This window comes from Psittacula echo, assembly GCF_963264785.1.
Source record: "Psittacula echo genome assembly, chromosome: 5".
Classification (NCBI taxonomy): domain Eukaryota; kingdom Metazoa; phylum Chordata; class Aves; order Psittaciformes; family Psittacidae; genus Psittacula; species Psittacula echo.
In genome coordinates this window covers 83,785,978-83,798,496 of record NC_137739.1, presented here as the reverse complement: position 1 = coordinate 83,798,496, position 12,519 = coordinate 83,785,978, and the positions used below count along the sequence as shown (strand labels likewise).

General features: G+C 51.4%; 1 protein-coding gene across 1 annotated transcript in view; it reads right to left on the bottom strand.

The window, feature by feature from the left end:
• The window catches only part of CREB3L1 (cAMP responsive element binding protein 3 like 1), a gene marked incomplete at its 5' end in the record, with an annotated part of 42,993 nt that extends 33,678 nt beyond the window's left edge, over positions 1-9,315 (bottom strand). Inside the window, one exon of the mRNA XM_080619517.1 lies at positions 9,208-9,315. Within this exon, the coding sequence (XP_080475643.1) occupies positions 9,208-9,315 (108 nt within the window). The remainder of the gene's footprint in view (positions 1-9,207) is intronic.
• Between the last annotated feature and the right edge of the window lie 3,204 nt (positions 9,316-12,519).

The window sequence follows — 12,519 nt, the reverse complement described above, 5'->3', positions numbered from 1 at the left end:
AAAAGGCATCTCCAAAGAGAAGGGGGAAGTGCAAAACCATGCACTGAGCAGGAGGAGGGACTGACACGGGACTTAAATATCCTGCTAGGGGACTGATAAAGCCATGGCACGCTGGCGCTTTCAGGTTATGACATCCTTCTCAGATACAAACCAGGTGAGACACAGTTTGGGAGCCTCGGAATTTGGCACAGCCCTGATCATGGAGCAGTTTGGGGCAGAAATGTAACAGGGTGCTCTCAGGGAGAACTTGGGGTTTGTGACCGGGCCAGGACCTGATTGTGCAGTGGAGGATGAGGTACAAGCGCAGCCCAGTCACTGGATTTATAAAGCACAAATTGTGCAGTGGAGGATGAGGTACAAGCACAGCCCAGTCACTGGATTTATAAAGCACAAATTGTTTGGTTTTCAGGAAGGCCCAAAGAGGTCAGACCAGCAACAGCGTGGACCAAGTACTTTAAATCCTGCTGCTGACCATTCAGACTGACACAGGAAGATTACTCTGGATTAGCCTGAAGTATCTGAGGTCAGAATCAGACACATGCAGTCCATAGGGATAAAGAACAGGAGAGGGGTGAAGGATAGCTGGAACATCAGCAGAGGATGGACCCACCAAACTTTTTGGTGGTTTTTCAGATGCTGATATTCGAAAAGGTTCCAAATATCACGTACATCCACAAAGTCAGTCAAAGAGACTTCAATATGGACCTTTCCCAGCAGATACTTACCAGTAAAACCCCACTTCAATCTAACTCTTCGTTAATCTGCTTCACCCATTGATGGCAGAGCTCCATGTCAGTAAGAATAAGGGTGTGCACTATTTTATAGTAGCAAAACTGCATCACTGCAAGTGACACCCTGAGGATCACACATGAAAGAACAGGCAGAGCTGAGACTAAGATACAGTTCTTCCATTCCCAACATCCTCCCTGCACCTCTGTCCGTAAGGAGAGAAAAAAAACCCGCACAACAAAAACAAACCCAGCATCATTCAGTTGGCAATTCAATATCTGTGGCTCAACAGCACCTCATCAGCTCTCAGAGTCTGCCACATTTGCTTGGGAAGAAGAGCCAGATTTCCAGCACTCCCTGGGCAAAGAGCTCTCAGATCGAGAGACTGAAAAGGCTTTGAAAGAAACCTTCAATCAACAGCCTTTACAAGTGTCAGAGCTGGTTTCCTCCTGCCTGGCTTGCAGTCCCTCCCCTGGGGCAGCACTGAGCCCAGCCAGAAGCACCTGCCCAGCTCCTTCCTTCAACTGCCATGAGTTTACTGGACCCACTTAACATCAAGCTGCTCTGACATGCAACAATTAACTGTCAATGCTCTGGACCCGGCTCCTCTTCTTCATCCTAGTCTCCCTTTTCCCTTCTGGGTGGAAAAGCTCTCCTCCCACGAGAGGGAGGGCTGCAAATACTGCACTGAGGAGCAGGTTTGCAGGGTAGCCCTTGGCCAGCGGAGATGGGTTATTCTTGAGCACCCACCTGGATGTACCATGGCATCGGGAGGAGAAGCCAGTGCCCCCCAGCACAGGGGAAGTTCTTTGGGCATCAGTCTGTGGAAGCTCACCTGCAGGAGGGATGCTGACAATCCACTCTGAGTGTCCAAAACCAGTGTTGCAGCCAGCTCCCTGCTGTGTAACGTGCTTGGTATCAGGCCCAAGCTGTATTTCTCCTCCAGCCTTGCCTGCCAGGTTCTTCCTAAGGGAGCCCTGACATTCCTGATGCAGGGGAACTCCTGACACAGATCGCTGAAGCTGAACGTGTTACGTTGCATCTATTCAAGGAAAAGTCTAAGTGAGCTTTGAGCTTTGCTCATCGGGTCAGCCAGGCTGCCCTAAACGAACATTTTTTCCTAATCAAGACAAAGTCACAGTGTGAAGAAGCCAAAAGCAACTTTGCTGAGGTAGTCAGGGGTGAGTTTCCTTTGGAACGGGCTGGACAGTGATCATAATGAATGACCTCACATAAGGCATCACCTTAGAGCCCTAAAGATGGTACTAATTACCCCAGCACTGGTTTAAATTACGAACTAGTTTGAGGGAGAGGAGCCATGCACATTGCTTCCATCCTGAACGAGGAATTGCTGTAATCCTAGAAAGTGAGAAGATAAAATAGGAAGAGAAAGAAAGGAGTGAAAGAGTGTTTGGATATCTGTGGTTCCAGCCTTCACGACATGTGTCAAGATCAGTGTCAAGTGTCACTTGGACATTGACCAGAGCAGAGCAGCTCCACATGATTTCAAAGGCAGGAAACCCATGGAGAGATGTAAGAAAATAGGAATAAAAGGAGAGATGCAAAGAAAGAGGTGAGTGAAGAAGTTAGAAAGGGGTGGGTGAGAAGGGAAGGCTGGAGCATTCAGGTCAGCTCAGGAGACTATGGGAAAGGAAAACCTTAAATGATGTGACCCTACAGGAAAGCAGAAGCAAGAAAGAAATCACTTTCTTGATCAGCTAGGAATAAGCTGGATGTAAACACTGCCTGAAGGTGTGTAGGGAGCAACTGGGTTGAAAGACACAGCGTGCCTCCCAGCATGCTACCTGCAGTCCCCTGCCACCCCAGCCACGACCTCGGCTCTTCACAACCCTTCAGCTATTTCTGATCTGAGGGATGAGGCCAAATGTGCAGGCACCAACCCAGGAAAACACCCAACAACTCACAACACAAGCTGAGCTCCAGAGACAGGAAAGGGTAAGAAAAGGGCTCCATGCAAGCACCCACCCTGTCCTGAAAACAGGGTCCTTAGCCAGGGAACACCAAGTGACATTAAAGCTGTATGCACAGAAGTCAACTGCTACAGCAGGACAGCCATAGTGCCAGCATGGGGACGGCTGAGAAACACAGCTTTGGTACCACCCTTGCTCTCACTTCTCGTCTCACGTGGAGACATGAAGTCCCAGCAGTGCAGATGTGTGAAGGAGGATAAATAGAGTCCCCACCAGAAAGCTGGGGTTGGTGGGATGTAGTAAACCCAGATCGGCTGGAAGTGAGGACTAATGCACTTGGTTCCTGCAAGAGCCACCTCTCCTGAAGAAGAACAATGCTGGCCACAAGGCTGCCTGTGAAGCATAGGTGATGGCATCACCTTGCAGCACAGACCTGGGATTTCCCTGGTAAATCTCCATGCTAGGTCAGGCTGAGAGACAGTTTTGGCCGTTTCTTAGTTGAGCTGTAACGACCTGCTTCATCCTTGGTGCCCAACCTGTTCCCCTGTAACTCTGCAGCGAGGAGAGGCTTTTGCAAGCCATCTGGTTTCCTGCAGTGGACTGTCCACAACAGAAGCACAGCACACAGGCTTCAGTGCGGTGACTCATCCCTTCCTTGAAACGCACTCAGGCAGTCAGGTACACGTCAGTCTTGAATCAAATATTCAAATCCAGCACAATCCTACCTGTGGCTATGAGAAGAGGACGTGCCTTGTGGCCATCATAAAGACATCTCCAGAGAGTTGAGCATTTTCGCTCGCTTCCTTTAACACTGAGAATTCTTTAAATAGTAAAGAAGTAATGGACTAAATGCTATTTAAATGCTACAGCCTTAAAACCCACAGGGAAGTGCTGAGACAAGGTAGGAAGGAGCAAGCACAGGAGTAGACATTTCTCAGAGGAAGAATAGGAGCACACTGCAGAGGTGTCAGCCTGGCCACGTTCTGAACAGCGGGGCTGCAGCCATGGCTGTGAAATCCCTATTTCCAAATTTCCCTTTAAGGGACTGCTGCAGAGAACGCTTTTCTTTCCAAATATCCCTCTCTAGCACAGACAGCTCTGTTCCAGGCTTCAGCGTGACCACCACAGCACCAGATGGGACCAGCACAGTGCAGGACGAGACCACACAGTAATGGATGGGACCAGCACAGCACGGGATGGGAGCAGTGCAGCACTAGATGAGCTCCCGGGTGGCAGCAGATACTGCATTGATGAACCCAGCGCATGCCGTGGGATTCAGAAACCACCAGACACTATGCACACATGCTGGCACCAAGAGCAGGTTCAATGAGCCAGTCTCAGAGGCTTTCTACAATCTCACCTGTACAAATGAGACCTCAGGTTTCCTCCCCTCTGAAAGTGGTGATGGCATTGGAGGGCTGCCTTATGCCAGACTGCATGGGGATCACCTGGCAGATACTGTACACGACTCCAGCGTCTCCCATCTGGTGCTGGTGACATCCTCCTTCAGGGGGAGTGGACTGCATGCACAGATGTGCTTCCACCTCCTGCCAAGCCCTCCCTTTGTTTACTCTCCAAGTACTTCCCCAAAGTCTTTCCTGCTTCTCCCCACCAAGATGATGGCTCTCTCTCCCCTGTTTAACCTTGCTTTGGATGCATGCGTTCCTGCCCTCCTGCTCTGAGTTGCAACCTCTCTCCTAGCTCTGGCCTCCCAGTGCAGTTAAAGGGTTCTGCCATGTCTGCCGAGATGAGCATTTAGGCCAATGGATCCCCAGTACATGCAGGCAGTTGTCCCACAGATGAAGGTTTTGATTTAGGAAGAGTATCCCAAATGTTTATCAGTTTCTTGGCAGCTTTGGGAGGACATACAAATGATCCCCAACCTCCGTGGGGAAGTACTGACCTAGAGTCTTCCAAAGGAGGTTCAAGTCTCTCCTTGTCTTCATTACCATAATGCAAACATGCTTCCTGGTGATAACCCTGCAGCAACAAAGCTGTAGGCTCAGGGAACTTGTGTGTTCAACTCTGATTTCATCCTGCTGTTAGCATTTCTGCAGGTGTAAGTACCACTTTGAGACAGTAAGGAACATCATGGACATGAAATGGAGGAACCATGAGATGGATCCAATAGACTTATGAAATAGGAAATGTGGGAACTATTATTTTAGGATTCATGTTTTTGGCTGCACCAGGTCTCTCTATGTCTGTGCTCCAGATCCCGTGGGAATCTCCGACTGGCAAATTCCAAGTAAAATGTAAAGAAAAAGGTCTTGCTTTACCCAGTACCTGGCTGACTAACCAGGGATGTGTCACTGACCAAGTTTAGCAGGCATGGAACAGAGCCCCAAAATGCTGCATGTGACCCCGTGAGGGATTACCATCAGTCCCAGAGACCCAGCCTCCCATTACAGGAGAGGTCCCCTGTCTAGGAGCTGAAGAGGTAAGAAGCCGATGACCACATCTGCCTGAGCTCTTCATCCTCCCTGTGTGCGGAGATGGTGAGAAGGAGCTTACCCAACATGAAACTCACTCAGACCAAAGGTTAGTCCAAGACATAAACACCACTTAAGTGCTATTTATGTCCCTGTTGTAGGCATAAGAGGAGTAGAAGTGTGTACAGACTTCTTTCAAGAGTGATGGTCATCCATAGTGAATAGCCTCTCTTTATCTTCAGGGGAAGCTCTCCTTATGAGTTGTACCAGCACTGCTCACTACACACAGTCCTGCTACTCTCCTCCTCTCTTTTGGCCAGGGCAACATTAAAGGGAAGCACACAGTAGACACTAAACCCAGTCTGCACTCTAGCAGCAGCCCATAGAGCCCATAGTTTCCCATTCTGTGGTCCCGCCATGAGCTCTAGAAGATGCTGCCTGTCACATTGCCCAGGCATACAGGATCACACAGTGAGGGAGCACATCACTGTGCATTCCCTGGGGAAGCTGGGTTAGCACTACTGAGACAGCCTGAATTGCCATTTCGCAACTTCTAACAGTGAAGACCTCGACTAGCATGTAGGCTGTTTTCTTGTCTTGATGTCTCTCTTTAGAAGGAGGTAAAGAAAATACTTTGAAAAGCATAGAGTCAAAACAGAGCTGTGTTTGTATGAACACCCAAAGTCATCTTTGAAGATGTTTTTCCTACTATGAAACACAGAAATATAGTGAAGAAGCAAACCCACTGGGGTACTGGGTTAAAAAGAAACACAGCTCCTGTTTGGTTGGTTTATTCTGGCTTCATTCTGACACCAGTAAAGCGCAGAGGTGAATGTGACTCAAAAGATAAGGCTGTTGAAGAGTTTCACATACTGATAAGAGCTGAGAGAGAAAGTAGGAGCTCTCTGAATGCAGCTGCAAGAGACCATAAGTGAAGAGATGGGTGCTCACAGGAACAGAAATGCTGGCCTGGGCAGGAGAGAGGCAGGTGAAATGGATAAGCAGGCACTGCATGGAGGGTTAGATTCAGTTATGGTGGGTCCTTCTGGCAGAAAAAGATGAGCAAAGTTGCCTAAGTTCAAGAGCAGTGTGCGGCCTCCTGAGCAAAAGGCGACTGAGAGTGCTGTTAGCAATCACTGTATGTAAGTCCTGTTAGCAGAGGTAAGTGAAGTAAAAGAAGCATTTTGTGTCCTTTGGAGATTTCCCCTCCAAGTACCAAGCAGACATCAGTCTCCTTAAGATTCTCCACCAAAATCCAAACCCATCATATAATCACATGCTCTTGCAGGTTGGGTGGAAGCTCAGGAGGTCTCTAATCCAACCTCCTGCTCAGAGCGGGGCCAACACTAAAACCAGAGCCTCAGGGCTTTGTCCAGATATGTCTTGGAAACCTCCAGGACTGTGTCTGTGGGCAGCTTCATCCACTCCTAATTCTCCTTACAGTGAGAAATAGTTTCCTTATATCCAGTCTAAACCTTCCCTGTTCCAATTCATGACCACTCATCCTCCTGCCATGCATTTATGGAAAGAGCCTGGCTCCATCTCTTCAGTAACTTCCTCACCAGTGCAGGCAGCTCCTACTCCTCCTGAGCTGCTTCTCCTCCAGCTGAGCCCGGCTCCCTCAGAGGAGAAGCTCTCAGCCGCAGCTGTCTCGGTGCTCACCCCTCCATGCACTCAGATTCACCAGCATCTTTCTGTCCAGAGCTGGACATGGATTTGTATTTCAGTTTTACAGTTGTCAGGAAAAGAGGGATAATCCCTTCCTACTGCCTGGCTATCACCACCCTCCTGCTGTGAGCTGCTGCCTTTGCTGCTGGGGCAGAGGCACTGGGTCAGTGCAGCCATCCCCAGGATAGGAGTCTGTATTTGTCCTTGCGGAATTCCATGAGGTTTCTGCCAACCCATTCCTCCTCCTTCCCTCTGAATGGCAGCCCCACACTTATTCAGACTAGTATTCATTTGTTTCAGTGTCAAGCACACAGACCTTTTTGAGGACACATCTACAGACCTGCCACAATTACTTCTTTGCCACAATTTAGATGAACAATACAAAGAACCATTTTTTAAAGACCAAGATGACTCATTAGGAGTGCTAATGTTCAGGAAAGGCGAGTAGTTTAGAGACATTGAATCTTGTCCCAAAGGAGCACAGCCTCTGCAGCAAAGGTCCATCCATCTTTTCTTTCCGCTTCCTTTCTGAACAGAAGAGATTACCCTCGGACTCAGTCTCATACTGGCATTTTATGACCAAAATTCCTGGCCTGCTCCAAGAAGAAAATGCTTGAACAATATCTGGAAAAGTTTGCCCATCTTTGAAGCAAAGGCACTGGCAACTTTGTGAGCTATTGTGCACGGTGATGCTTTGCAAAAAGAACTTCTCAACACATCTCAAGATCCCAGGAGATCTGCTGGGTTTAGTAAGAAAATGTAAGTGTATTCCTTCCCCCCATGTTGTCATGCAGAGGGAGAACAAAGAGGGTGATGTATTATGTTCTGGCTCCCGGATCACCAACAGATTTGGTAGGCGAGAAGCGGCTACAGAATCCCTTCTCTTTTATCATCTGCAAGAAGAGGAAGCATCAGCTTGGCTTTAACACTCCAGCAGCAGTTTGTGGGGCTGGCAGTTGGGGAAAAACCCACACAAAGAATTAATGATCCTTTGTACTTGTAAACTGAGCACAACGATGCCTGAGTCACTCAATCCAGTTAACGTGAAGGCAAGGGCAGGCTACTTCCAGAAGCAGCGAAAGGCCGGTTAAATGAGGCAGGACAGAGCCAGCCCGCACACGGCCACCTCACGCTTCAAACACACTATCCTGGCAGGTGGCACCAGATGGCACTCTTACACAAAAGCTCCTTTTCACAGGGTCTGCTCGCAGGCAGAAGTTGTGTTGAAGCTATAGAGATACCACCTCTATTGGTTAGGGGTTCCCTGGCTTCTGACTGCAGCCCACCTTGCACCCAGGTAAAAGGGTTGGTGCCCGTCCGTATGGCTTTCACTTTGCTAAGGGAATAAATGGTCCTGTCACAAAGTACGGGGCTGCAAAATCTCTTTCCCAGACCCGCTGGGTCTCCACACCCCAACTGTGGTGCACTGAACCTTGATGCACATTCTGCATCTCCACTGTCTCCTCCACAAGGGAGGCAGCATAAAAGGCTTTAGATATCTATTGGGTAGCAAAGCAGAAATGGGTTCATCAAATGTTCGATGGCTACAGCCCTCCTCTCCCTGTCCCCTACTTCTGTGTGGCGGTGCTGGCATCTCCCCTGATCCTGGTCTAAAGGTAGTCACCAGAGTCACTCATAGCACTACAGTGGGATCGCTGAAGGGCTGTGACAAGGAAGTAACAATCCATGGCTAAAGCCTGTGTCCAGGGCAGGCACTGCCCCACTGCTGCGGCTGCTCAGAGGCTGCCCGGGTCCCCCCTTCTGCCTCCGGGCTGGGTCCTGTGGTAGAGGTGCTGCAGGATCCGCAGCACAGCCTCCCACAGGGAGCTCAGGCAGGGCAGCAGAAAGCCTCTCAAGGGGAGAGCTGCTGGTCTGGGGACTCGCCTGACTCCTCGGAGACGCTGGGCAGCTTCCCGAGAGGTGAACAATGCCCCTTTGGTTCCTTGGGACTGGCAACACATTTTCCTCCGAAGTCACTCTCCTCCCTCACCCTTCTCTCCAAAGTAAATCAGCCCAGCCCCAGCGCCAAGCAGGAGATGCTTCATCTCCAAACGCCGCTCTGAGGGAAAGTTAGAAGCAGACGGGAGCGGAGGCGCTGAGCCCGGAGCTCTCCCGACGGCACCGGCCGTGCCTCCGAGCAGAGCCGGGCAGGTTGTTCCCTCCCCGCTCGGGACCGCTCGCTTTGCCCCCAGCCGTCACTCACAGAATCACAGAACCGACGAGATCGGAAAAGACCTTTAAGATCGAGCCCCAACAAAGCGCGTTGTAAGAGGAAAACCCTGTGCTTCCGCGGCGGGCGCCCCTCTGCAGGACGCCCGGGGACACCGGACACCCCGCACACCCCGCGCTCGGGGACGGGACCCCGGGGCACGCAGCCCCGGCGTGTCCCGTCCGCGCTGCGGAGGATGGGGAGGACAGGGGGTGCCGGGCTGCCGGCGGTCCCTTACCACATTGCTGAGGAAGTCCGCCTCGCTGAAGTCGCTGAGGTCGAGGAAGCCGCTGCCGGCGGCGGGGAAGAGCCGCTCGGCGGGGAAGGGCTCCAGGATACTGTCCATGGTGCCCGCGGCTCGGCCGCCCGCCGCGCTCCGCCGGGCTCACTGCGGCCGCACGCTCCGGCCCGCGCCCCGGCGGCGCCGGTCCATGGGGCGGCGGGGCCAAGGGGCAGCGAGCCGCGCACCGGGGCCCGCAGCACCCGGGGCAGCAGCTGTCAGCGCCCCGCTGCCGAGCGCCGGGCGGGCTGCGGCACGGCCCCGGCCGCGCACCGGGAGCCGGCGGGGCGGGACTTCCCTCGCCGACACCCCCTTAAGGCAGCGCGCCCGCCTCCCGGGCATCCTCCCGCACCGACGGCGAGCACAGTCCCCGCGGCCGCCAGCGGCTCCCTAAAGGCCCGAGGATGGTGCCGACCCCCGGCAGGGCGATGGACGGAGCAGACCCTCCCACAGCTCTGATAGGGACCCCATCCACAGGGTTGAATAATGGAATCAGCCGGGTTGGGAAAGACCTTTAAGCTCACCCAGCACTGCCAAGGCCACCACTAACCCATATCGCTGGGGCCCTCATCTAAACGGTGTTTGAGCACCTCCAGGGACGGTGCCTCCACCACTGCCCTGGGCAGCCTGTTCCAATGCCTGAGCACCCTCTCTGTGAAGAAATGGTTCCTAATATCCAGTCTAAACCTCTGCTGGTGCAGCTTGAGGCTGTTTCCTCCTGTCCCATCACTTGTTACTTGGGAGAAGAGACTGACCCCCACCTCACTACAACCTCCTTTGAGGCAGTTGTAGAGAGCGATAAGGTCGCCCCTGAGCCTTCTCTTCTGCAGACTAAGCCCCCCAGTTCCCTCAGCTGCTCCTCATCAGACTGGTGCTCCAGACTCTTCTCTGTAACAGACGTTTCCCTTATGTCAGCCATGAGTGCAGTCCATTGAAGGCAATGCAAACATCACTCTGTGTTCAGAGCGTTGCTGCTGAGCCTTTGGAACCAGAAAGGAGAGGTATTTCTGCAGGTGAGCTTCCCTCAGGGAGCAGAACTGGAGCAGAGCAGGGTGCATGCCCAAGGAGGAGCAGCATGGATATCCCCCTGCTCTTGCTCTCCAAAGCTGGCTTGCAGGTAGGCCTGCCTGCAGCAGCCCATGTGGCTGCTCTGTCATTAAAGAGTTGGGCACCATTAAAGAGCTTCAGGAAGATTATATGGCTTCAGATAACCAGGATTATGGATCCCTGTCCTCTCTGATCCTTACTCCAACCAACACTCAGGAAAACCACTTATAATAATCCTGCTGAAGAAGCACTGAGGTTTTATTAATGTCCTTGCTTTTATGGCTCCATAGAGAACTGGAGTCCCAGCCCTGAGCAGTGGCTTTCCTGGTCACAGGAGTATAGAGAAAAAGCCCACAGGCAGCATCTCTCCTGGAATAAACCTGGCAGAGAGTTGTCAGTGGTGAGGGTCCTGGTTGAGAAGTGCTGATTTAACCTGTGCTTGCACCAGACACTGGGTTTCCATCCATCCAGGCTCTTGCCCCACGGGTCTCAGGACCAACAGCAACCCAAGGTGCTCCTTGGCGACTCCGCGTGCTGCCTCCTGCACACAAAAGCCTTTATACTTGCACACACAATGGGCTCTTTCAGTTACATTTCCTTTTACCTTATGTTTCAGTCAAGTGTAAAGAGCCTTTGGGTAAAAGGTCAGAAACATAAATTCAACCAGGATGGAGCTGTGCTGAGAAAATAATGCTGTTCCTCCTTCCTTAATGGTGAAGAAACCTCTGTCAGTGTGAGTGCCAGCAGGTTGAAAGGAGGAAACACAGAAACCTTTGCCATGGGAAGATGGGGAGAAGAAATACATCCCGACCCTTCATCAAGAAACAAACCTCTATCTCCAGCCAGGAGAAGGGAGTCTTTCCTCAGGGCTCCCTGCTGTTAGGAGCAGAAGGACCGAGCTCTGCAAGAGCAGTGGTGTGACAGCCCAGAGTCATAGAACACAGGCAGAGCCACACCAGGGCCAGCTTCACCTCCTGCCACTATCCAAACACGGATATACCTCCCTAACGGTGAAGACTCACCGATGACAGTTTCTGGTTCAGTTAACTTCCAAGTTAACAATAGGAAGCCTCTTCTCAGGCCACACGCTGTGTTTACCCTCAGCACCAGGCTGAGGAAGCTCAGATGGTGTCAGCCCCAGTGCCTGCTTGCACAGCATGGGTGGCAGTGTCACAGGAGAGGTCAAGCAAAGTAAACCTCACTTGTTTGTGCTCTGAAGGAGAAATGCTTCGGCACGTTCAGATAGGGATTGTGAGGTCCGCTCTGGAGATTCAAATAGCTCGGGAAGAAATGGAACTGCCTCCTCGGAGCCCCTGCTTCTTGTTAGTACTTCTACCACTGAGAAGAGCTGTGTGGATGCAACTCCTTTCTATCACTTCTATCACTACTACCTTTGTAGGCAAGGAAGGCTCAGAATCAACCTCCCTTTCTGGTACTGCAAAGCTGCTCTGTCCCATATCCCAGAGCTCTGATAGGGACCCCCATCCCTGGCACTGGAGCTCTGGAATGAGCATTTCTCCCCTGTCAGACAGGAGTGCAGTCCATTAAAGGCAATGCAAACGTTACCCTGTGTTCAGGGTGTTGCTGCTGAGCCTCTGGAGCCTAAACTGGAGGTATTTCTGCAGTTTTGTGCTCCAGAAGAGACCTGCAAACAGGGGAAGTGTTGATGGGGAGAGGGGAGGTGGCTGCAGTTCAGGAAGACTCAGATGTGCTGCTGCAGCGATGGGGAAAGGACAGCAGAGGCCTAGCAACTACAGTGCTTGCAACACGTGAATGGTGTTAACAGCATCACATGGCCATGAAAAAGGTAAATGGCAAACTAGGATACAGGTGTAGGAATCCTCCCACAAAGCCTTCAGCATGTGAAGTTCCCCTTCTGCTCTGCAGAGGACTGGTGCAGAATATGGCATTAGCCAAAATACCACATTGGAATTGGCTTTCTTTGGTCTATAGAGATGCCCGTGGCAAGGGTTTGGAAATGGATGATCTTTAAGGTCCTTTCCAATCCAAACCATTTCATGATTCTATGGCTTGGAATCACACGATTGCTCAAATTCCTCTTCAGCCCTATTTTCCCTCATTTTCTATTTAGATTTATCTGCAATCTGATCACTGCAGGAGACTGAAACAGCAACCGAGTATGTTTAGGTTGAACAAGTCTCAAACTGACAGCAGATAAGCCTTCCCGGCCTCACATCTGATACTGCAAATGCACATGCTTGA